The sequence below is a fragment of the Raphanus sativus genome, chromosome 4, assembly GCF_000801105.2.
Source record: "Raphanus sativus cultivar WK10039 chromosome 4, ASM80110v3, whole genome shotgun sequence".
Taxonomy (NCBI): Eukaryota; Viridiplantae; Streptophyta; class Magnoliopsida; order Brassicales; family Brassicaceae; genus Raphanus; species Raphanus sativus.
Genome location: NC_079514.1, coordinates 2,377,602 through 2,402,471, shown reverse-complemented (window position 1 = coordinate 2,402,471; position 24,870 = coordinate 2,377,602). Strand labels below are relative to the sequence as shown.

At 38.9% G+C, this 24,870-nt stretch overlaps 6 protein-coding genes across 11 annotated transcripts; 3 read left to right on the top strand and 3 right to left on the bottom strand.

The window, feature by feature from the left end:
* Window positions 1-229: 229 nt before the first annotated feature.
* Window positions 230-2,193, top strand: LOC108832113 (B3 domain-containing protein REM8-like). 2 transcript variants are annotated; one of them, XM_018605606.2, is made up of 6 exons: window positions 230-503; window positions 578-878; window positions 968-1,053; window positions 1,262-1,516; window positions 1,600-1,897; window positions 1,992-2,193. In XM_018605606.2, exons 1-6 carry the CDS (start codon window positions 426-428, stop codon window positions 2,012-2,014), a joined length of 1,041 nt encoding a protein of 346 aa, XP_018461108.1. In that variant the 5' UTR covers window positions 230-425; the 3' UTR covers window positions 2,015-2,193. The 2 variants fall into 2 exon arrangements, with proteins under 2 accessions (XP_018461108.1, XP_056865474.1); XM_057009494.1 differs by having other exon boundaries at window positions 1,974-2,193.
* A 705-nt stretch (window positions 2,194-2,898) lies between these two features.
* On the top strand, window positions 2,899-5,177 carry LOC108832111 (putative B3 domain-containing protein REM4). The gene is made up of 7 exons (XM_018605604.2): window positions 2,899-2,910; window positions 3,114-3,221; window positions 3,337-3,813; window positions 3,939-4,292; window positions 4,368-4,607; window positions 4,700-5,033; window positions 5,128-5,177. The coding sequence occupies exons 1-7, from the start codon at window positions 2,899-2,901 to the stop codon at window positions 5,175-5,177; spliced, it is 1,575 nt and encodes a 524-aa protein (XP_018461106.1).
* Window positions 5,178-8,479: 3,302 nt separating this feature from the next.
* Window positions 8,480-11,393, top strand: LOC108832109 (probable xyloglucan glycosyltransferase 5). The gene is made up of 5 exons (XM_018605602.2): window positions 8,480-9,482; window positions 9,564-9,872; window positions 9,965-10,255; window positions 10,331-10,444; window positions 10,525-11,393. Exons 1-5 carry the CDS (start codon window positions 8,769-8,771, stop codon window positions 11,158-11,160), a joined length of 2,064 nt encoding a protein of 687 aa, XP_018461104.1. The 5' UTR covers window positions 8,480-8,768; the 3' UTR covers window positions 11,161-11,393.
* Window positions 11,394-11,558: 165 nt separating this feature from the next.
* On the bottom strand, window positions 11,559-13,242 carry LOC108832112 (serine/arginine-rich splicing factor RSZ22). Its single transcript, XM_018605605.2, has 6 exons — window positions 13,136-13,242; window positions 12,970-13,062; window positions 12,793-12,881; window positions 12,460-12,697; window positions 12,233-12,367; window positions 11,559-12,071 (listed from the first exon to the last, which is right to left on the bottom strand). Exons 2-6 carry the CDS (start codon window positions 13,056-13,058, stop codon window positions 12,035-12,037), a joined length of 588 nt encoding a protein of 195 aa, XP_018461107.1. The 5' UTR covers window positions 13,059-13,062; window positions 13,136-13,242; the 3' UTR covers window positions 11,559-12,034.
* A 137-nt stretch (window positions 13,243-13,379) lies between these two features.
* LOC108832114 (uncharacterized) lies at window positions 13,380-23,112 on the bottom strand. Of its 5 annotated transcripts, none has more exons than XM_018605607.2 (10): window positions 22,877-23,112; window positions 22,429-22,561; window positions 21,536-22,190; window positions 15,899-21,408; window positions 15,012-15,801; window positions 14,291-14,937; window positions 14,052-14,196; window positions 13,882-13,963; window positions 13,673-13,795; window positions 13,380-13,574 (listed from the first exon to the last, which is right to left on the bottom strand). In XM_018605607.2, the coding sequence occupies exons 2-9, from the start codon at window positions 22,477-22,479 to the stop codon at window positions 13,693-13,695; spliced, it is 7,983 nt and encodes a 2,660-aa protein (XP_018461109.1). In that variant the 5' UTR covers window positions 22,480-22,561; window positions 22,877-23,112; the 3' UTR covers window positions 13,380-13,574; window positions 13,673-13,692. The 5 variants fall into 5 exon arrangements, with proteins under 5 accessions (XP_018461109.1, XP_018461110.1, XP_056865472.1 ...); XM_018605608.2 differs by having other exon boundaries at window positions 15,899-21,397; window positions 21,540-22,190; XM_057009492.1 differs by having other exon boundaries at window positions 15,899-21,397; window positions 21,549-22,190.
* A 132-nt stretch (window positions 23,113-23,244) lies between these two features.
* On the bottom strand, window positions 23,245-24,282 carry LOC130511805 (uncharacterized). The gene is made up of 2 exons (XM_057009498.1): window positions 23,963-24,282; window positions 23,245-23,579 (listed from the first exon to the last, which is right to left on the bottom strand). The coding sequence occupies exons 1-2, from the start codon at window positions 24,254-24,256 to the stop codon at window positions 23,451-23,453; spliced, it is 423 nt and encodes a 140-aa protein (XP_056865478.1). The 5' UTR covers window positions 24,257-24,282; the 3' UTR covers window positions 23,245-23,450.
* Window positions 24,283-24,870: the final 588 nt, after the last annotated feature.

Genomic DNA, 24,870 nt, shown 5'->3' with positions numbered 1-24,870 from the left:
ATGATCATGATGATCCTTGTCCACTATGATACACATTACCAAGCTTTAAAATTGGTTCCCGTTATGAAAATACTCTAATTTAAAAATAAATAAACTAAATGGGCCGGCCCATTAGAATACATAAACCGAACCAAACCCTTAACTAACTTCCCGGTATGAACCATTAGAATACATGAAACATACAAGAACCGGTGTTGATAATGCTCTAAACTGAATCCAGCTATAGGCATTATCATTTGTAATGATTTGAATATACAGCTTACAATTAATATTTATCTTTAGTTTAGGAAATTGTGTAAGAAATTTAAGTCTTCTCAGTTCATTTATTGTGAGAAAGAAGAGTATGAAGAGGCAACAATAATGAACTTTCTTTGTATCTTTGTAACTTTCCTTGAAAACTTTTGGGTTTGTTTAAGTGATCTGAAATGGTGAAGGCGTCACTCTTCCCTCCGCCAACCCCACACTTCTTCCAGCCGTTTCTTCTCGGTTCCAAGAGCCACCTGGTATGAATCTCTCAGTCTATTGTCTTTCTTCAGTCTCTATAGATAGTCTTATGCATCTGTTTTGTCTACTGCAGAATATTCCTGTGAAGTTCTTCTCCGAACACATTGAAGGAAAACACGAGGGCAAGACAGTAACGTTGAGATCTGATGCATTGGAGGAAACATGGAAAGTGAAGATGGAAGGCCAAAGACTCACTCATGGTTGGAAGGAGTTCGTTGAGGCACATGTTCTTGGAGTTGGTGACTTTGTCGTCTTCAGACACGAACGAGACATGTTGTTCCATGTCACTGCTTTAGGATCCGATTGCTGTGAGATCCAATACACACCGTCTGGTAGTCGCCGCCAAGAAGACGAAGAAGAGAGTGTTGAAATAGGTATTAATATTGAATCATCGGTTTAATGTACTTGCACACGTCTTAGCTGAGTCTCTTTATATTCTTGAAACGTTCATTTTCTGATTCAGAAAGATCTGCTAAGGAAGTTGAGAAGAATCTCACAAAGTTTGTCAAGTTAACTCCTACATCAAGCAGCTTTGAGACCGGTAGACAGGTGACTTTCCCTCTTCTATGTCTAGTTTTCTTGACACATTAATCTGAAGGCTACAGATAATTTAGTAATAATTTAAAATAAATAAATAAATTTGGAAGAATACATTAATTTTTTTTTTTGAATTTTGGGGACCATAAGTTAATGATTCACTAGTTTATGTTCAGAACGGGCTCTGTATTTGAGTTTCTAAATTCTGAATCTTTTGCAGCATTTACCAGCAAGTTTCACGAGAGTGAACGGACTCATCAAGCCGGGAAAGATCATTCTTGTGGATAAAAAGGGAGCTGAGTGGGTGATGGAGCTTAAGGTTGAAAAAACAAATGGATCTATTATGTACATGTACATTATGAGTCGCAATGGCTGGAGTATATTCTGTCGCGTGAATGAAGTAAGAGCAGGGGAGTCTCTAACTTTGGAGTTGATCAGAGGAGGCGCAAGTCCTATGCTCAAGTTCTGTTCCAAGGTTAGTATGAAAATCAAACAAACTTGCGTGTAAAGTTACGTTTTTAGGTTTTGCTTAAAAGTTGTGAAACGACTTGTACTCAGATGGAGCAACCACCGTTTGAAGCAGAGGCTAGTGCTCACAAGCGAGCTAAATGGAGTCAGGAAATAAAAGAGAAAACAGCTGAAGGAGAACCCTCTCATCGCACTAGGGCATCTAAGGAAACCAATGCCAATCAAGAAAACTTACAGGACAAGCAACCTTGCTCTGTCTCAGATCTATTGATGACTAAGGTGAAACATAGCGTTGTAAGTACTTTAACTAGTATCAGACGGTTTCGTGAAGAGCTCAAGACAAAGGAACAAGAACTGGAAGATACATTGCAGGAAATCAAAAACTTAGGTGAGATGTGTAATTTCACTAATTTGATATATGTTCTTATAGTTTATTTTTTTAGCTCTAATCTATTTACTAACAGTTCCATGTTGGCGCACAGAGAGGAGAAGACAAAGGGAATAAAACAACATCCTCAAATAATAACTAAGTTTTAATGTGGAGCTGAAGATCATTCACTTTTGTAAACTCTGTTTTATTTGAGGTCTTTGTTTCAAGATTGTTTCAGACATTTAGTGCTGGAGAATTAGATTGTAGTAGTTCCTAGTCCATTAGTTTAGGGCTTATTCCCACCGTTTTAGTTCCACTTGTGTCTTCAAAACTCTGGTTTTAAATGGTGGTTGCTCCTTATGAGTACAAGTCTTTTGTTTAGTAATTTCAACTTAGAGAAGCCCAAAACGTGCATTGCAATTTGCAAATTATGTTGTGTCTCCAGAATTATAGACTCTCCTGCGACTACTCCATCGCTGCACACACACTTTTTCAACACTTACCATCGTTCATTTCAGGTTATGATGACACGATTTGATTTATATCAATAATCTAACATAACTCCACTTCTGATATCCACCTTAAAACTTTACCAGGATCATGTCCTTTCAGGTTATGATGACACGATTTGATTTATATCGATAATTAGTAGACTATGATGACACCATTTTGTTTTTGAAATAAAATCTGTAAGGAGAACATCCATTGCTTTCTTTAATTGAAAAATTGTATTGTCTTGGCGTGTAAAATGATTTGGCTTATCGGCTACATATACTTGGTTTAGAAGAAAATCCAAAATATATACATAAAAACTTTAATTTAACCTATAAAATACTCCATGTCTTAAAATGATATAACTAATTATAAAACACACAATAAATATAATTATTTAAATATTTTTAGTTCATATTATTATAAGATATTGGAAATTCTTTTTGAAATGGATGGAGTATTATTTTGATTTCAATTGATATGGTAGTTTTACTTCTTTTACTTTAAGGCCTACGTTTGAAACAGCAATGCCGTTCAGTGTTTCCGAAATTTAACTGCAAGGCGTTTGTTAAAGAATGATTAAGAAAATATCTCCGTCATTAATTAATAATCTGTTACAGTAAATAACGGAAATTACGACTTCGTAAAAAGAAAATAATAAATGAACTTTCAATTCTGTAGTAACGTAAAACCACTAGTATAACGCCTAGGAAGAAGAATTCAAAGGAACAACTTTCCATAGAAGAGTTCCTTAGAGAGAGATTGTTCAACAACGGTGGATCCAGTTATGGCTTCCTCAACGAAGAAACCAATCTTCATCATAGATCTGTCTGGACAAAAGTCAAACCCAGTACCTTCTCTTTCTATCTCTGTTGTTACCGTTTAACATATGGTTTTTGTCTTCCCTTATTGTTGTTGTTTTTTTTTTTGCTAAAATTTGATTATTGCTGTTGTTGTTGTTGCAGGTGATTCCTGATTCGTTTGTTTTGAATCACTTAAAGGGTAACATTCAGTCTACAAAACTGAAACTTACTTCGGACGCTTCGGACAGAACATGGGAGGTTGAGTTGGACGGTCAGAGATTCACCCGCGGATGGAAACATTTCTCTGATCACCACTCTATATTAAACGACGACGTTTTGAGTTTCAGGCGCGACGGGGACATGGTCTTTCACGTTACACCCTTCGGACGCAGTTTCTCTCAGCAGATTCAGTTCATCTCGTCTACCTCTGAAGCTGAAAATGATGGTTCCGATGATGATGATGAACACAATATCTTTGATGATGATGTTTACGATGATGATGATGCAACCTCGGAAGAGAAACTGTATCCAAATAAAACATCGTTGAAGAAGAGAGCAAGAACAGAAACAGAGTCTTCATCAGAAAACACTTATCTTGTTGCGCACGTCACACCTTCAAACCTAAGTCGAAACCATATGGTTAATACTTACACTTGAAGTTTTTCAATATAGTTATTCTCATTGTATGTTTCAAAAAAAAAAAAAAAGTTATTCTCATTGTATTATTTTGGTACGTACTTATTTATCAAGTCTTTATGCTGCAGTATCTTCCAAGCAAATTTGCGAGGTCGAATGGTCTGAACAACAGACAGTGTGAGATCGATCTAAAGAACGAACATGGAAAGTCTTGGACTCTGGATCTTAGACACAACAAAACAACTGGTCAATCATTTGTCCGTAATGGTTGGACAAGTTTCTGCAAATTAAATGGTATTAAAGCTGAATCTTTCTGTAGATTCAAACTTATCCAAAACGGAACAAAACCTGTGCTACAGTTGTGTCCCAACACTGAAGTTGGTGAGATTGAATCCGAGGACTGCTCAGACCCTGCTTCAATGAATCAGAACAGGACTGTGGCATTACAACTTAAACCTTACATGTTTAAGTCAGGTCGACTTGTAAGTTCCAACACATAGTCTTTTTTTTTTCCTTTTTGTCATCGTCTCAAATGGGTTGAATTTTGTTAATTAAAGCGAGTACCTGCACCATTCGGAAGAGCTAATGGGATCAAGGAAGCGGGAAAGATAACTATAGTGAACAAAGATGGCGTGGAGTGGAAGTTACATCTAGGTAACATGAAGGGAAGTGAGCTATTCTATATTAGAGGTTTAAGAGATTGCTTTGTAGCCAATGGGATAAAGAAAGTTGGTGATTCCTTTACACTAGAGGCTATCAGAGGAGGAAATAATCCTATTCTCAAGATTAGCTCCAAGGTTAACACCAATTCATTCTCATTCCTTGTTCTTGATTTGTTTAATTTGGAAAAAATCTTTATGTGCTAAAAAGAATTGTGTTTAAATAAAAGAAGCAATCATTTGATGGCTATAAGACTCCACAGCCAAGGATGATTCAAGTGGCACGAGCTGAAGAAGAAAACGAAACTAGAGTACAAAAGAAAGCTCGAGTTTCTGGAGAAGGAGGACCATCATCTCACCGCACTAGGGCATCAAAGAGATCAAGTGCTGGTCCAAAAACCTTGCAGGGCAAGCAACCTCTTCAACCCTGCTCAATCTCTGATCAGGTAACAAAGGTGAAGCAGAGTGTTGTGGATGCTTTAACCGATGTAAGACAGTTTCGGTCAGAGCTCGAGATAAAGGAACGTAATCTAGAAGCTGCGCTGCTGGAAATTGATGTGTTAGGTATGATCTAAGCAACCCATGAACAATGTCTTTATATTTATCTTCTTGCTTCGGGCTCTTTTTTTGTTGACAAATGTAATGTTGGAACAAGCAGGGGAAAAGATAATGGGAATCAGCAAACTCTTCAACATCAATCAAGTCTAAAGCCTGAGAGGATCAGAAAAGTTTGGAGGGACAATCAGAAAATGAACAATGGGCTTCTGATGGTAACGTTTAGAAATTCACATGATGACATGAAACATCTATTTCTCTTGCGCTTCTATTTTGAGATTTTTGTTTAGTCATAATTAACAGTTTTAAGTTAACAAAGAAGGGACTGAATGAAAATTTTCTGGTTATTCTTCAAAATTATATCTTTCACTAAAAGGCCGAAGCAAATAACTTTAGCAAGAACAAGAACACACATATCATGATTAGGCTCCATATAATTTGGAAATGAAACTTCTTACAATGACGACAATGACAATATATAAAATAGAAACACTTTTTGGAAAAAAATATAACATTGGAAGTAGAAATATTACGCAAGAATAAAATTAATTTTATTTATTTTAATGGTTAGAGACACACTTACCATAAATATGTTTTTACAATTACTCCAACATAAAAACTATAATTAATACTATCATTACAATTTTTTGCAGTGATTATATCTGCTAAAATATTGCAAATATTTCCTCTTCTACAATTTGTGGGTTGTCAATGCATTTCTTTAGATTTTTGGATGGTTTAGCCGGTCTTTCTCGAAGAATTCTTTTTCCTGAAAGTGTGATGTGCTTCATCAAATCTGTCTTATTGTCTGAATCCAATGTATTTTCTTCTTCTTTCACATTTACTAAAGAAACAAACTGGATAGAACCCAAGTCAGGCTCAACGCTTCTACTACCATCCCTTGTGGCTGTAGAAATTTTTTGAGAAGGAGTGACGGATGATAAATTTTGGACAGACTCCGGAGTTGAAGACTCAATACAACTCGTTGATACATATAAATGAAGGAGAGTTACAGATATTTTCAAGTACCGTAGTTAAAGACAGTTTCACTTTGAGTTCAAGACAAAGAAACATAACATTTTTGACACTTTATACAGTGTGTGAAAGTTTCCACAGGAGATAAACAAAATAGATCCAAATAAAGATTTAAATTGATGAAAATCAGCAATTTCATTTTTTTTTCAACATGTGTAAAGTAGTTTTTTCAAGAAACAAGGTCTATCATGCAGCTATCTTGCCGAAGTACTGAAGTAGCTATTTGCTCTAATATAACCAAAAGTTTCAAACTCTCAATGCCATCCTAAACAAAATGTAGGGTGTTTAAGAGGTGCACAAAAATATAAAAAGGATGTCCAAGAGAATTTAATGTAGGATGTTTTGATGTTTCAAATATAAGATATTTTATAGTTTTATTATTTAATTAAATTCTTTTAATTTATATTTTATTAATATTTTAGGTAAAAAGATTTATAAAAGATTTATTTTACTTGAAACATTATATAGAAACCAAAATATAATAGTTTTGAAATATATAACATATTTTCCAAGTAAATAAATTATTTTAATTCCCCCCCCCCCAACCAAACAAAAATTGAAACAAACAACAAAATCTCTGGAAAAGACAGCACATAAGTCATTACAGTGACTTCTGTTTGTGTCTTTAATTAATTTGTTAGTACTGCTTCAAACCGTTTCGTTTTCATAGTTAATGCATTCAGATCATGACTAATTATTTCGGTATTGAAAACTTATACAATCGTTACACATTTATAGCCCCAACAATATAAGAAATCTAATCAAATAAAATGAAAAAAATAATCGAATAAATGAATGGTGAATGATTGTATCCACTAATTAAAATTATAATGATATGGTAGGGAGTGTAAACTGTAAAGCACTGTATGTGTAATGAAATAATAACATAGTTCAAAGAATATCATAATTGAAAAGTTCTCATTAATAAATATTCATCAAAACTTAGCCGTTCGTCTTAATATATGCATGTTTAATGTAAATGGACCGGGTCTTATCTGAATAAATGTTAAACACACAATGAAGAGAAGAAAAAGATAGTGTAATCACATTCAATAATTTGTGGATTATTGTTCACTCATACCGTAATACTGTATATGAGGAGAGATTTCAAATTAAAATCCATACCAAAACTGTAGTTCATTGAGATTTCAATCAACATATCAAGTTTTCAACTAATGTATTATGGCTATTGATTGTGTATGGATTGTAGATGGTCCAAGCAAAGTCTAATAAACATGTATTACCAACAAATCTTTGTTTTCTAATCCATCCAAATTAATTATCCTTAAACATATAATTTAAAAATTCTTGTGATACAAAACGTCAGGTAGCGTATAGTAAAATAAACCTTTAAAAATGCAAAAGAATTTAGCACCTTTTCAGAAAAAAAAAAAGAAAAATGCAAAAGAATATCCTTAACTTCTAGAGTTCTTTTAGCCCAAAAAACTTCTAGAGTTCTACATGTGTGAATAGCACCACCGACAAGTAACTCGCGTAGCCTAATAGTTGGTTGAAACTTTCCGATTTTTCAAATTGAAAACAACTGTGATTATCCATCTGCTGAATCGGTGAATCATACTTGTTTTATTCTTGTCAAAGACATACCACAGATTTTTTTGTTTTGTCTTACAAAAAACCCCCCATAATTAGCGGCAATATATTAAAGTTTTCTTGCTAGTATTAGTCAACACTCGACCTCTGTTTTGATGGTTAGTATACTTTATCAAATAATAGTATACAAGAAAATAAACCATCAACTAAAATGTTTCCCTCCTAACTATTTACCACCAATAACATCTTCAAAATCCCTTTCTTAGATATGTAGTTGAGCAAGTTCTTTTTTAGAAAGAGTATAGTTGGTTAAGTTGCATCTAATTGTTCCAAAGGTTAGTGAATGGACTCGTAATAGTTTAAGGTATTTACAAAAGACCCTTTTCATCAAATAGTACACATTAGAAGAAACATATAAAAAGCTTAAAAGTCATCTTGATTATTATAGTCACCCACCATAATGTACTGTCTTCATAACATTCCCGTCAAAATTCTAAATTTGATGACACTTGGTTACTAAAATAAAATACAAGTTGAATGGACTTCTAAAAAGGGGAGCACATAAGCAAAGCGGTGAGAAAAACACACTTGAGTAGTTTTCTCTCACAAATTTGAACTTTGTCTTCAACAATCCATCAATGTCTCAAAAAAAAATTCTATAGAGATAACATTAATTGTTTTTTTTCTTCTTTTCAAAAAATGTAATTTTATTTTCAGAGGGGAGAGGTTTAGTGACATGACAAGTGCTGTTGAAAGTTACATGAGCATGATAAAAGGGGATGAATTTGCATGCTCAAAGCCATCAAACACACATGAAAAACTGTTTAAGACAGATCTTGCAAGCTTCACATATACCTTTCCTCTCTCTCTCTCTCTCTCTCTCTCTCTCTCTCTCTCTCTCTCTCTCTCTCTCTCAAAACCAAGTATCTAATCTCTCTCTCTCTTCTCTCTGAGTCACTCCTCTCTCTCTCACCAACCCATTTCTCTCTCTTCTGTCATTCTCTTAAAAAAGGTCCAAACTTTAAATGAGCATTGAGCTGTGTATGCTTCTCTGTCTGGTTTATATATAAAAATGGGTCTGTAGATTTCCATTTTCTGGGATCTGGGTATTGCTATTCCTTCCATTATCTACTCAAAAGCTCGCTCCTTTCTCGAAAGATGGCTCCAAGGTTGGATTTTTCAGATTGGTGGGCGAAAGACACGAGGAAAGGAGGAGGAGGAGGAACACCAGTTGTTGTCAAAATGGAGAACCCAAACTACTCCGTAGTCGAAATCCAAGGACCAGACTCAGCCTTCAGACCAGTGGACAAGACCCGGGCCCGCAAGAACGCAAAGCAAGTCACTTGGGTTCTGCTTCTCAAAGCTCACAGAGCCGTTGGATGTCTCACTTGGCTCGCCGCTCTCTTCTGGTCTCTCCTCGGCTCCATCAAGAAACGCCTCAGCTTCGCTCACCCGCTTGGCTCCGAGAGATTGGGTAGAGACAGGTGGCTTTTCTCTGCCATTAAGGTCTTCTTAGCTGTTTCCTTGGTGGTTCTTGGCTTCGAGATTGTTGCTTACTTCAGAGGATGGCATTATATCCCAACTAGCACACTTGAGATTCAGAGCTTGCTTCATCTTGTCTATGTTGGTTGGTTAGGGTTAAGAGCTGATTATATTGCTCCTCCAATCAAAGCTCTCTCCAAGTTTTGTATTGTTCTGTTCCTTATACAGTCTGTAGACCGTTTGATTCTCTGCTTGGGATGTTTCTGGATCAAGTATAAGAAGATTAAGCCGAGGTTTGATGAGGAACCGTTTCGTAATGATGATGCTGAGGGCTCTGGTTGTGCTTATCCAAGGGTTCTTGTTCAGATTCCCATGTGCAATGAGAGAGAGGTACTCATTCATACCAATCTTTGACCTTTTGTATCTGTAACTCTCAAATGTAATGGTCTTTGGTTTTGTTCTTTGTTTCAGGTGTATGAACAGTCTATATCTGCTGTGTGTCAACTTGACTGGCCAAAAGATCGAATCCTGGTACAGGTTCTTGATGATTCAAACGATGAAAGCATCCAGCAGTTGATTAAAGCTGAGGTTGCTAAGTGGAGCCAAAAGGGAGTCAACATAATCTACAGGCATCGTTTGGTTAGAACTGGATATAAAGCTGGTAACCTCAAGTCAGCTATGAGCTGTGATTACGTGGAAGCATACGAGTTTGTAGCTATATTCGATGCAGACTTCCAACCTAATCCAGACTTCCTCAAACTAACAGTTCCACATTTCAAGGTTGGTTTGGTAATTAACATCAGTTTCCATTTATATCTATCAAAGTGGAGAGGTTACTTACTTGTTGGTGATGATGTGATTGGTGTGTTCAGGATAACCCGGAGCTAGGTTTGGTTCAAGCTAGGTGGACGTTTGTGAACAAAGACGAGAATTTGCTGACTCGTCTTCAGAACATCAATCTTTGTTTCCACTTTGAGGTTGAGCAGCAAGTGAGCGGTGTGTTCTTGAACTTCTTTGGTTTCAATGGAACAGCTGGTGTTTGGAGGATCAAAGCCCTTGAGGAATCTGGTGGCTGGCTTGAAAGAACCACTGTTGAGGATATGGATATAGCAGTCCGTGCTCATCTCCATGGATGGAAGTTCATCTATCTTAATGATGTCAAGGTACTACTTATCATCAATCATTCCTTAAAAAAAAGCCCTATTCATGTACTAAGCTGGAGTGAAAACCATTTACAGGTTCTTTGTGAGGTTCCTGAGTCATATGAAGCATATAAGAAGCAACAACACCGTTGGCATTCAGGACCTATGCAGCTTTTTCGCTTGTGTATTGGTGCAATCTTGACCTCTAAGGTAAGTGTACATGACAACTCTTGTCTCCTTCAATAGATTGGATCATCATTTTATTGATTGTTTCTCATTCTTCCTTGCAGATAGCTATATGGAAGAAGGCAAACCTGATACTTCTCTTCTTCCTGCTTAGGAAACTCATACTTCCTTTCTACTCCTTCACATTGTTCTGCATAATCCTTCCACTAACAATGTTTGTTCCAGAAGCTGAGCTTCCTGTTTGGGTAATCTGCTACATACCTGTCTTCATGTCTTTCCTCAACCTTCTTCCCTCTCCAAAATCATTCCCTTTCATCGTCCCTTACCTCTTGTTCGAGAACACAATGTCTGTCACCAAGTTCAACGCAATGGTATCCGGTTTGTTCCAGCTAGGTAGCTCTTACGAGTGGATTGTCACAAAGAAAGCTGGAAGATCATCAGAGTCGGATCTTTTATCTATCACCGAGAAAGAGACAGTGAACCAGAAAAGCCAGTTGCTTAGAGGGGTTTCAGACAGTGAGCTTTTGGAGATGAACCAGCTTGAAGAACAGAAACAAAAGAAACCCGTCAAGAAAACCAACAAGATATTCCACAAAGAGCTCGCATTAGCCTTTCTGCTGCTCACTGCAGCGGTTAGGAGTCTGTTGGCAGCTCAAGGAGTGCATTTCTACTTCTTGTTGTTCCAAGGTGTCACGTTTCTTCTGGTGGGTCTTGACCTCATAGGCGAGCAGATGAGCTGAGAGAGAGAAAATCCAGAGAAGCTTTATGTTTCAATGGTTATCCTCTGTAATGAGATTGTTGGGAACCATAGTGGTTGGTAGGCATTAATTTATTTTCATGTTTGTTTGTTTGTTTTGTTATGTTTGTATGATTTAGGGATAGAGTGTGAGCCAGAGAGATTCATACATGTATACAATATCTGTAAAGTTGGAACATGTTGTTGGCAGTTAAAAGGAGCCTTTGTCTTGAACTAGTACAAGATCCATGTTAAAATCAACTGCAGAGTTTTTTTGTAAACTTTAAGCTCAAACTTTGAGGAAAGAGACCATAACAGAAACTAACTAACGAGAACCAGGTTTTGACTAGAATGAAACTAGCAAGAAAGAGACCATTTAAAGGGTTTGGGTGGATTCTGATCTTGGGAGAACCTCTCATCTTACTGTCGGTGAGAGCGAAGAAACGTGGAGCAAACACAAGTGTCGGCAGACAAAAGTGGAACGAGAAGTGTCAACTGAATGATGTGGAAGTGAAGGATGGGACCGAACTAGGATCATGCTCTTGTCTCTTTTTGCTTTCATTATTTGTGGTGGTCATGCCAAAACCATGTTCTCGTTTAGCTTTTTTTGTTTACGATATTTTTTTCGTCTTACATATGTCACTTAAGAACTTGAAAACGTGGCCAGGTGGTCTATGTTTGGGATCCACGTTAACTTCAATAAAAAGAGAAAGCATAGGTCTTTATTATCAGAAATTCCAAAACTAAACATTATGTTAGTTTACCTAAGGGCAGATACATAACACTACTACCTACGCAAAATGTAATCCAATCCCAGTCCTTAATCTCCAAAAGTAAGTAGTACTTCATCATCATCTCAGTTTCTCAGCATAAACCTCTCAGCTCCGGCTTCGGCGTCTATCTTTCAGTCCATTCCTGCAGAAACAAGATGAATCAAGATGCATGCTATGTGAACAAAACGCTGATCTCTCCATTCAGCAACATTACAATGATCAAACATCAAGAATTTAAATTTCCACCTCAACCATATCAACTCAATGTATTATATGACTTCAAGAAGATGAAACAAGCTTTACCCATTAGCATAAGGCAGTTCATCACGCCTTCTGTACGGAGGCGGTGATCTACTGTAGCTGCGACCACGAGCAGGAGGAGGTGAAGGGCTGCGGCGCCTTGGAGGAGGAGGAGATCTTCCACGAGGGCTGTAACTCCTGATACCAAAAAAGAAAACAAAATGACAAGGTCAACTACTACATTCAGACAAAGCTACAACCAATACAAGGAATCAGTCAGCAGCAGTGACCTGCGTCCGTAGCTTGGACTCCTCCTGTATCTAGGACTCCGGCTCCTGCTGCGACGCCTTCCTGTGCCACCGTGGTTACGGCATTCACGTGCAAAGTGACCAGGCTCACCACAGTCATAGCACTTCAAATCAGACCCACCACGGCCACCACGATCTCCTCCGCGGTCGCCACCACCACGGCTCCCTCCACCACCACCACCTCGGTTGTGAGACTGTTCCACCCTCCAACCATTCTTGCCTGTCCATTCAAACAGAATGCATGTCAAATTCAAACCTACATGTAGTAAACTAAAAGAAACATCAGTGTCACTACAGAACAATGCATATCATTACCATCTAACTCACGGATGGCATCACGGGCATCTCTGGGATCCTCAAAGTCTAGAAAAGCGTATCCAGGTGGTCTGCGAGCAACCCAAACACTGCACATACAATCCAACATTATAGATATTGCAAAATACATTAAAAGCTCGAAACTCTGTATAATGAATTGATCGGATCAATGCTTGCCTCTTGATAACTCCATAGATACGGAACTCATCCTCGAGATCACGCTCAGTAACTCTTGGGTCCAAATTCCCCACGTACACACGCGACATTTGCCTGTTAATGCCACAGAGACAGAGTTCATACCTATATTCTAGCAAAAACAGTGAAGAAACTTGGCGTCACATACCTAGAGAAAAGAGACTCAAGCAGCTCCTAGAGAGGGTTGATTGTAACTAGGTTTTTTGATCTTAGGGTTTGTCAACGCTTTAACTTCTTTACACGGAGAAGGTAAAGCCTAAATTTAACTGATACATCCTATTGGGCCCTTGGGCTCAAATTTATTGTGTTGTATTTTTCGACCAAAATAAATAAATAAATAACAGTAACTTATATAAAAATCTATAGCAGTTGATCAAAAAAAAATTATAATCTATAGCAATTAACAGCTACTACATAACCTTTTAAAAAAAATTATTGTTGTCAAGCCAAGCCAGTCTGTGATTCGAATCAATAAAAATGTTGAACCCACAATCTGCTTGGTTAATGAAAAGCTAATAACAATGAATAGAAAGACAAAAAACATAATACTGAAGACAACACACCACTTTGAGCCCGTGCGAAACCAACTGCGAAAGATGTAATAAAAACACGTATTAAATCTTAGAAAAAAAAACTGGAGAAGCAACTGTTTGCTATATCATTTAAGGAAAAAAAAGTCGCTTACGAGAGATTGCAAGCTTTTGGTTAGACCACGACTGTAGCCAAAAGAGCATGCAACATCGCCCAGTATATCATTATGGCTAACCGTAAGGCAGGTTGTCTCATAAGCGTCCGGTCACAAGAGACCCTGAAAAGAAAAGAAAAATGTCGTTTTTATTTAACCGAAATTACGAAATTTCCAATCAAACGAGAGGAGACTTGATAGAGCCTAACCATAAACCATCGATCATGTTTGTCACTGGTCTTGTGAATCTAGGAATGATTCTTGACGAGGTGAGTGATCTAAATCCATGAGCTGAAAGCACACAACAAGAGTAGGTATGTTATGAAGAGAATGTGTAGCTGATTGAATCAAATATGTACCACGAGACCAGTCTAGTTACCTTTATCATCGTCTTCTTCTAAGCTAAGGCTTTGATCGGCTTGATCTGCATCTATACTAATGGCGACTTGATCGTTGTTGTTTCCCTTACGCAAGCTCCGGACTTGAGATGGGATCGACGTTCCACTCGTTGTCCACTTGTTTATCTGCAATACCCAAAGACGAAACCCAATTTGAAATGTTATCGCTTTGAGGTAAGTATCTTGAATGGTGAAACAATCCAACAAGTTCTAATCTTACCAGAGGTTCCACTTCAACGATCTCTGAAGTCGAGCTGCTTGGTCGGGATTCCTTGTCATGCAATAACTTCTCAAGAGTTGCTTCTTTCTGTCTGAGCTCAGCCACTCTACTCCTCTCAGCCTCTAGCAACGAATCCTTGCTTTGTCCGACCAGCCGTAGTTCTTCTGTTTCAGATAGTATAGACGCAATCTTTTTCTCAAGCGTCTCCATGTAGCGGTTTAAGTGTCTATTAGCATCAGTGGAAGGTGAATCTTCTAGACCAAGTAGTGAAGCCATTGTGTCGAACCAAGACAGTACAGTTTGAATCTCTTCTGAATCTCTTCTAGTCTCCATTTGAGAAGTAGCAAGAGCCTCATTGGTGCACCTAGTGACTTCTTGTCTTAAGAAAGAAACCTCCGTATCCCGATCTTGCACTTGTTTTTGAAGTTTCTCGATTTCAGCAAGAAGATTTTCAGAGAGATGATGGAGCTCGTCGAATTTATCCACAGTGATTGATAGCTTTTTGGAAATCTTCCCACGAGAAGCTTCAGCTTTCTGCAAATCTAAGTTCTTCTGTTGCAGTTCCTGTTCTAATTCTGTAACCCTGTGTTTCAGATCCTCCATCTGAGACTCTTCCTCGTCAAGCGCTTGCATCAATGCTTCAATTTCTGTAGAAAGTAAGTATGTATTAGCTTATATGTGTGAAGGTGGTAAAAGAAAAGGTTTAGATTGAATAGTTGACCTTGGTCTTTTGCAGCTAGTTGATTGCTAACCGATGTGACCTTCTCCTGTAATTCTGAGTGCGAGGCCTGCTGCCCTTCTTGAAGCTCTTTTACTCTCTCCTTCAAAGAATCCCGTTCCCGCACCAAAATGCCAAGCTGATCTTGCATGTCACGCATTCGGGCACTTGCAGATTGAAGATCTTCTGCAAAGATCTTAGCACCAGCCTGGGCTTCCTTAACTTGACCAACAAGTTCATTGCACATCCTATCATTCTGGATATCCTTTTCGTTCAACTCTCTTTGCAAATTGGCAATGATTACCTTCATCTCCTTTTCATTTCTTTCCACAGTCTCAGCGTTTGCTACAACAAGCTCCTTTACAGCTGACGATAGCCTATTTACCATGGACCTGACAGACTCCATGGACGAAAAATCTTCTTCTTCTTGATGGAGACTCATGTTGAAATTGTCATTTCCAACCAATTCGGCCTTACGGCTTTCAATTTCCGCCAACACGCTAGCACATGCTCCATGAAGCAAGGCAACTCTTTCACCCAGAGCAGTAATTTCTGAGTCTGTTCCCGTTCCAATTGACTTGAAAAAGGTGTCAATACTGTTGGACACAATGTTTACCTGTTCGTGCCATGATCCCAAGTGCTTGCTTACATTGTCTTCGAGATGGCCAACATCAGCCACAAACTGATCAAGGTTTCGTGAGAGAGAACCACAAACTTCGGTTATGTTTCCACTATTCGAGACTTCATGCAAGTTGACGTTAGACAAGGCAGCACTCACGCGTGAAAAGGTTTCCTGAGAAGAAAGGGGAAAAACAATATTCAGAAATAGTCACTCGCGGAGAAACCTTGAATGTAAATCACTGTAAGCTGTTGAAAGGTTGTAAAAGTACCTTGTCGACAAAATTCCCTGTACTAACTTGAGGCCAGCCAGACAAATTAGTACCGGTTTGCTTCGCACATGATTCCATATTTGCCTTCAGATGATGCAGAAACTCCATATCCAAGGTGAAAATATCAGCTAGGCAACTGTTAGTACCTGCGAGTATTTTCCTCAGAGTGTTCACGCTAGTTCCAAAGGACAGAACTTGAGCATAAATCTTCTTCTTTTCTTCATTGTTGACCAGTGATAAATTTTCACATTGTGATATGGCTTCAACTTTTGCAGCCTCCTCTGCATCCCTTTGTCTCGAGAGTTGCTGAATTTCATATGCAAATTTTGATAGCTCCTCTTGCATACCATCGTTTCTCTCTTGAACCTCGTTCAACTCAGCAAGTAGCAACTCAGCTGCTCTTCTAGACTTTATTGACTCCTGCTCAGCAGAAGACACAGCTGCACTCATATTCTGAAACAGTTGCGAGATGCGTTGAAGCTTCAGAACTGGGTCATATCTATCACCTTCATCGCCAATATTAATGCTATTCAACGCATTCAGTGTCATGCTCAATGTACCACTTCTTTCCTGCAAAATACTTTCTGTTTCTTGCAAATGATTTTTCAACGATTGGCACTCAGACTCTAGGGCTTCTACCCTCGAAGTGTAAAATTCCAACTCCCTTAATTTACTTTCTTTATCCAAAAGTATTTCGTCCCGGTTTATAATCTCTGATTTTAGGCGACCATGCTCAGCGTTCATCTCTTCAATAGTTTGCTTCAGACTATCCCTTTGTTGGACCAAAGCTTTCCCTTTCCTGACAGCTACGTTTAACTTCTCTCTTACAGAAGCTGACTTCTGCTCTTCTTGTTTGAGGAGCTCCTGCAATTCTATTACTTTCTTATCAAGTGCCTCATTTTCAGCAACCAAGGATTGCTGTTTTTCCCTGTACAAATCCCTTTCTTCCCTTGCCAGCTTCTGAACATGCAGTGCTTCCTCCAGATCTTTTGTTAGGGACGCTACATCAGGTGTCTCTACTACTGCTATGTCTCTACTGGTTGCTTCGACTATATTAGAATCAGTCAAGTCAGGAGTGTGCCTAGGAGAAGTTGCTTCGTCATTTGATGGACGAGTTTCACAGAAACTATCATCTCTTTCACGTGGCAAACTAGATTTAGCCAAATTCTTATAATAGTCTATCAGCTTTCTCAGAAGTCCATCCAAGGTCTCGGAATTACTCGCTAATACCAAATCCTGCAAGCCATCTTCCTGTATAACATCATTAATCATGTACCTCAAACTCAATAGGTCTCCTTCAATAGCCTGAAGTTGTTCTTCATTCCCAAGTTTTTCAACCAATTTTTCATGCAGATCTTTAACTTGGTTCTGCAGTTTCTCATTCTCAACTTCAAGGTGATTGGCCCTCGCAGAAAGATTATTATGATCCCCATTCAGAGTGTCCAGTCTTTCAGAAATATCCACTCTCTCACTATCAACCGATTGAAGATTTGCCTCGACATCAATTACCTGCTTTTGTGCGGCTTCCAAATCAGCACTTAGCGACTGACAATGTACTTCTAGGTTATCAATTTTCTGTTGGAGAGTATCCTTGTCATGTGTAGCCTCTGATATTGTACTTGCAAGCCACTCAATCTTGTTTTCCACTTCCATGGACTTTAGCTGTGAAGGCATATCAATATTCTCAAGGAGTGCTTCCCATCTCTGAACCAAGTTATTCCTGTGCATCAAGGACTGCTCCAGCATTTCATTCTGTTCAGCCAACCCATAAAACTTCCCCTGGAGCTCCTCGAACTTGATCCTTAAGTCACCCTCAGAACTTGTGCCAGTTTGACCATCCTCCCTCCAGGGTTCAGAGAGAACATATCCCGCACCTCCATCGGAACTTTTCTGATCCCAGTCAGAGGGACGTAAAGAGTTGCCGTTGGCTGATCTTGATAACCACTCGACCTTGTCAAGTATATCTCGAGCATGAAAATGCTCTGGGAGATCCAAATCTTCCAAAATTTCTTCAATTTTGTGAAGCAGAGAGTCCTTGAGAAGAAACGATTCTCGAAGTGCAGTAGCTGAGTTTCGTATGTAAGACAGCTCAGATTCTAATGCCTCCACACGTTCACCTGCCTCTGTATAGGTCTTAAGTTTTGCTTCTACTTCCTGAAGCCTTGTCTCCTTCAAACTCAATTCCTCTGAGCGCCTCTGCAGTTCAGCAGAGGTTTCAGCCAACGAATGCTTGATATTATCCCGTTGAACTATCAAACCTTTTCCTTTTGTAACAGCTATACTAAGCTTCTCTCTAGTAGACAATAACCTCTGCTCTGATTGTTCAAGTTCATTAGATTTCTTTTGTAACTCAGATCGTACAGCCACAAGGGACTCCTCTGCCTGGCTTAAATTTTCCATGAGACCACCCATTTCGGTTTTATGCTGCAGTAAACTCTCCTGGGTCTCCATCAGCTCATTCTCCTTGGCCTCTAATTGTTTTCTCAGGAGATTAGCCAAATCCTCAGCCTCGATAAACCTCTGAACAAGTTGGGAAACCAGAAACTCCACATATAAACTAGGGGATTCAAAATTAACTTCACTAGTTTCAAGTTCCAGAACACCCTCAACTTTCTCAACTAATTCTCGAAGTGAAGTGGGGTCAAGGCTTCGCTGCGTCAGTTCCTCCTTATCCTTTGTTATACTCGACAAGTCCAACTGTAGCTTATCAATCCCACACTGAAGTTCAAGCCTCTCAGAAAAAATATTTCGCACAGCCTCCATCAGATTCTCAAAATTACCATCGTTAAAAAGATCAGCGACAGCTAGATTTTCAACTCTAAGTTTGGCAATCTCCACAGACCCGCATGATTCAGTAATCAGTTTCACCAGATCAGCATACACCTTATGCATTGTAGCAGTCACAAACTCATTATTCTCATGCAGAGTATTGAAACTCTGCTTCAACTCCTCATATTTGTTAAAGGAGGACTCATGCTTCGCATACGCAACTTCTAGTTTTTCCTCCAGGTCGTCAATAACCTTTACAGCCATATCAACAGAACCAGATATATGTTTGGTCATATCTAAGCCAACGTGAGCTCCAGCCGTGCCAGATTTGAGTAAACAATCATCAAGTCTCACAACTGCATCACCAAGTTGAGACATTGATGATGTCAATTCATGTTCTAGCATCGTTGCCTTCTCAGATTCATCCTGCAAGGCCACTAACTTTTCTTCCATTGACGACAACATGCTACTTAAATTATTCTGTAAGCTTTCCAGCTGATTTTCAAGCTCATTAATTCTCAATAAGCAAGAATTCAGCTTCTCGTTGAGCTCCGTGTTTTCTAGACCCATACTATCATTTCTCAGCTTCAATGATTCACAGAGAAATTCAAGTTCGTGGTTTTTCTGTTGCACCTCACAAGAATAGTTTTTCAGAGCTTCAAAGGAAACCTTATTCTCAATAGTATCTGCCTCCAGAAGATTAACGTGATCCTGGTGAGACGCAAACTCGACATTAAACTCCTCCAGACGTTGATTTGTTGCCGTCCTGTCATCATTTAATTGGTTGAATTGTATGCCAGCCTCCCTAGCATTCAACGCTAACTGTTCAAACAAGCCTCTCAAATTTCTAATCTGAACATTCACAGAAACAAATGCTTCTGACTGATCACCAGTAAACTGTGCTTTCCCAGATTCCTGTTCTTCCGATTGCCCCTTTAACTCAAATGTCTGAATCAATTTTGATACTGGTGGCATGTCAGGTTTATTGCTAGACTTGCTCAATGAAGAATCGGTGAGGATCTGCTTAACTGCCTCCTCAAGGTTCTGAATCATTTTCTCCCCCTTCTCCAGATTCTTGTTCAAGGAAGAAAACCCAGATGAAGCGTCTATTACCCCCTCCAAAACTTGGCAGGTATATTCAACAAAAGGTACACTCTGCTTACTTGTAACCCCGACTTCAAGACTTCTACCAGATGTTTCAGCTATTTCCTGATTACCCAATTCTGAAGCATCCTCAATGCCAATGTCTACAGTTCCAGTTTTTTCTACCTCGATGCTGCTACTCAGAGATGTTTTCTCTTCAGTCAATTTATCAAGGCGAGCTACCGCTTCTCCTAACTCAGATGCTAGATGGATCCGCTCTTCTTGTACAGTAGACATACGCTCTTGAAGAATAAGAAGATCATGCGTAAGTTTATCATTGTCCTCAACCAAATGCTCCTTCTCTTCTTGAAACTTTAAGAGTTTATTATTCAGCAAAGAATACCCTTCCTTTAGATTGGAATACTCAGACAATAGATAAGTCTCCGAGATCAGATATGCACTCCGTTCTAGATGTGCTTTCTCATTTTCTTCTGTGAGATGCAGGTTATCCTCCTCAAGTTTAGTCAGCTGGCCTGCCAGTGAAGAAAGCGTCTCCCTTATATTTGAATTTTCCACTTCTTGCAAGGTGACCAAAGTCTTACAATTTGCCAATTCTTCCAGTAACTTCTCTGCCTCACTCAATACATTATATTTTTCCTCGACAAGATTTACCTTCTCATCCGTCAATGGACCAATAGTTTTTTCCAATCGCTCAACTTCTGCTTTTAGTATAGCCTCCGAGTTCTTGAAATTGCACAACTCAGATAACAGATGCTCAATCTCATATTTCTTGGATTCTTTTTCTTCAAAAAGTTCCTTTTTCTCATCATTCCAAGAAGAAAGAATTGCACCATACGTATCATTCTCCAACTGAAGATTGATGAGTTTTTCTTTCGCCTCAGATAGATCCAATATGGACTTTTCTAAGCTACTCTGCAGCTCATTCATCTTAGCAGTGAAAGCCTCCACTTGTGCTTCTGTAGAAAGAAGCTGATTTTCGCGCCTCTCATTTGAGCTTGTAGCAGCATAGAGGTTAGACTGGCACTCTGATAGTTCCTCAACAAGAGAATCATTCCTTTCTGTCGACGCATTATATAATGCACGAAGCTGTGATATTTCAGCTACCAATTGGTTATGTCGATGATCACACTCGTTTTGTAGATGACACTGTTCTGTGAGTTGCACCTGGAGTATATCTTCCATGGTACTCGAAACAAACAGTTGTTCTCTTAATCTCTCTAACGAACTTGTTCCTGGATCGGTAGAGGAAGCAGCCTCTCTTGCGGTGCACAACACTTGAAATTCATCTTGTCCAAGTCCCTGTACAATTTCCATAAGCTGTAGAAAGCTAACTGAGCGTCCTTCATGAACATGAGCGGCAGAAACTTCTCCGGATGGATTTAATAAGTCCTTTTTACAAGGTTCCTCTGCAGCTTCCCTAATCTGCTCACTTCTAATTTTACCAGTTATTCCTTCCAGTTCAACTGAATCAAATGCAACTGATGATCCCTCTGAAAAGTGAGACGGTGAAGCAGATGAATCCACAACGGCTGGATAGCTTGCTTGCCTCTCTTCAGTTACAACCCAATCAACATCTGCCTTTGAAGATGCTTCAGAAAGCTGTTCCTTGTGTGAACCACTGCCTTCCTGCATTTCCCCTAAACCGAAACAAATGAAAATATCAAAAGGACGCATGCCATCGACCTAACCACTTTATCCCTATCAAAGAAAAAGGAAATAAAGAAAACGATAAAGAGCGAAGTAAGAAGAGAAGGAGAGAACAACCTACATCAGTTACCTGATCTCCCCTTGCACCACTCAAGGAAACATCAGGAATGAAATCCGGCAAAGAGGATGGCTGAAGCGGCTTTTCCACATTCCCAGGCCCACTTTCAACTTCCACTCCTTCCCCCTCCGCTAGGTTTCCAGAAGCAGCAAAGACTCCGTCAACAATAATAGATGCATCGTCATGTGTAACTCCCTTCTCAGAGTCGGCACGTTCAGATGTCAAAGAATCTACTGCGCCAGCCGCTGTGCTGTCGATCCTCTTCACATTCTCTTCTACTGTGGATAATGGTATGCCAGTATCATTTTCAGGATTCAATATATCTTTTCCCAGCTCAGCTCCACTATCAGAAGTCCCTGTGGTGTTTCCTGGCTGGAGCGTATCAGGTTCTGATGATGAACCATGGACTAGAACATACTCCTGCGATAATGCATCTGCAGAAGTTTGTGGAGAATCAACAACCTCCTCACCAATTTTCACAAAAGATGTAGCTCCACCTGCCGATGGAGCTTCTGCCTCGTCACTGACAGCAATTTTGTCAGGTTTCTCAGATTTACCAGACTTTTTGGAGGATTTTCCTTTGCTTGTACTGCCCTTGGAGTCCTTTTTATGATCAGAGTTTTTATCAGCCTTCTTTTGACGAAATTGTTGAAGCTGAAACGATTTGAAAAAAAAACATAGTGATTAACCAACTCAAGAAGAAGCAATCAAATCTATACGCTATCAAGAAAACAGGTGATCGGTTGTTCTTTCTCAACTATGAACTTAGAAGAAAACCTGACATGACACATGTCCAATGGTGCTCAAGACGGAAGTGAAACAGTAGAATACTCACTGACATTCATTGATTAAAAATGCAAGTGAGTTCAACCCAAAAAAAAGCGAAACAAACCTTTTGGCGCCCAGCAGCAAGTGGATCAGCACGGTTCTTTTTCTTATCCATTGGATCCACTCTCTTCTTGTTCCCAAAATGACTCTTTCGTGTATCACCACCAACTCTAGATCACCATGGTTGTTTGCACTTTCTGATGACAAAAAAAAAAAGAAGAGCTAATTTCACAAAACTTGCAATGATATCACAGCGCACCGACACAAAAATGGCATCGAATCGTAAAATTTCTTCTGAACAATAGAAATCAAAAAAGGCGTTGCGTATTAAAACAACAGACCCAGAAAGCAACTAAAAACCGAAACTTAATCTACAGATTCAATACAAATACATACACCCAGAAGCTAAAATCCAAAACCGATACACACGAAATCTGCGATACGAGATCAAATTTTCACAGAGAAGTTCGACAATATGGTGAGAAAAAAAAGGAAACTGAGCTAAACCATACCTCGATCGGGGAGGAACAGATGATCCCAAGGGAGAGTGAAATCGAGTGGCTCGTCGCGTCGTTGATTTCTGTAGACAAAATTGCTTTCAAACCGATACGTCGCTTTCTCTCCTTGGATCTAACGCTACAATGTGCCTTTAGCTGGTGTGTCTTTTTCGTTTGAAAAAAAAAAATCTGTAGAATGAAAACGCGACGCTATTCAACCCTCAGCACAGACGTCGATTTGAAGGGAAGAGCAAATTCTTTCTTACACACTACTTCTTCTCAAATCTGGTAAAAGCCTAAAAGGATACTTAAATGGGCCTCAAAGCCCAATAATATACCGTACTTGGTCAGTTAGCCCAATAACTTACGCCGCCAGAAACAAATGGCAAAGAACCTTCAAATGAGGTCTTTGATTCATCATCATATGATTATTATACAAATAATATTCTGGAAATTTTCAGTAGCTACAACTATATATATGTAAACAAGGAAGACTGCTACTACAAGCATACAACCTTATACAAACACAACATATTACAACATTGGAGACTCATTAAGAAGCTTATATATATGTGTGTGTGTGTTTTGGCTAAACTTCACGCTTAGGACGTTTACGGGTTCGTTGAAGCACAGGTTCTTTAATCACATCGTCCAGCGACATTTCAACTTCAGCATTCTCTCCCTCTTCTGCTGCTTTTATCGCTTGGTTCAACGCAATCTGCACAAGAAGAAGAAGAAGAAGAATCAATCATACATGCTGCTTTATATTACCTCGCTTAAAATCAGGCTGGATACATAAATGATGTTACAATTCAGCTCATGAACAACTAGATTTTTTACAGGGAACAAAACAAGCTTCTTGCTTAATTATGCATTAGTGGATTATTACACTATAATAAGTAACACTTTAGGCGATTTATAACCAGACACAGAGATCCAATTATGTCGGAAATCCAAGGATGTAATAATAATCTTTATTTTCTAGGAAAGCATATGGGTCATATCACTGCTTGAACAGTAGAACCAATTCGACCCAAAATTCAAGAACTAGCAAAGATGTGTAAGAACATGTTTTGTGGGAAACGGCGAATCTTTACTTACATCCTCAAGGAAATCATCGTCAAGCTTATCAGCGATTTTGGCTGAAGTGAAGACGGTGGCGGCGATAAGAGTAGCTGGAATTGCGAACGCGAGCAAGTAGCTACTCGTGCTCGGCCCTGCTCTCGCCACGTAGGAACACTCTCTGTTTCTCCGGTTAATACAAAATCTCCCCGCCCCTCCTACTCCACCCCGAGACACTAAATTTTTCGCCGGCGGCGGAAATGACGGCTGAGCAAACGCCGTCAAGGCCGTTTGTGTGGGTTGCATAGGGATAGAGACCAAGAGTCTCGCCATGGGATTTGGAAAACAAACGATTGGCAATGCAAGCTACAAGGATAAGCATTTCGGGTCGAGTAAGAACCCGACCCGAACTGAATAAACTGGTCCGATGGGCCGGCTTATATAGAAGGCCCAATTAGTAATAACATGTTATCGCATCAGGATAAAGACCTATTGAACCGGTCTTGGTAGTGAAATAAGTATATTCTTCTTCTTAATTGGTTTATTATATGGACTATGGAGCATGTTACTTTGATTTGTTTAACTAGAATCAAATCTGTCCACCTGATACGACTATTGATTCGAAGATTTCTTTAAGAGGTTTCTGATAATTCAATTAACATATTTAACACGAAAGTCAAGCAAGATAAACTTTTTTTTTTTTTTTTTTTTTTTTTTTTTTGGTAAAACAAACTTTTAAAATTCTCTTTCATGGGATAATAATTTCTTTCGTTTTCTAGATGGGTTATATTTATACGGTATACTTCATATTCCAAGACCACCATGTGCAGCTTCTTGTTTGAACGATAAAGTGAGGAAAATAAAGCCAAAAAAAATCGACACCCAACGTTACATCCCATATATTAGGTTGAAAATTATGGTAGAGAAAAACACACACAAATGGAGAA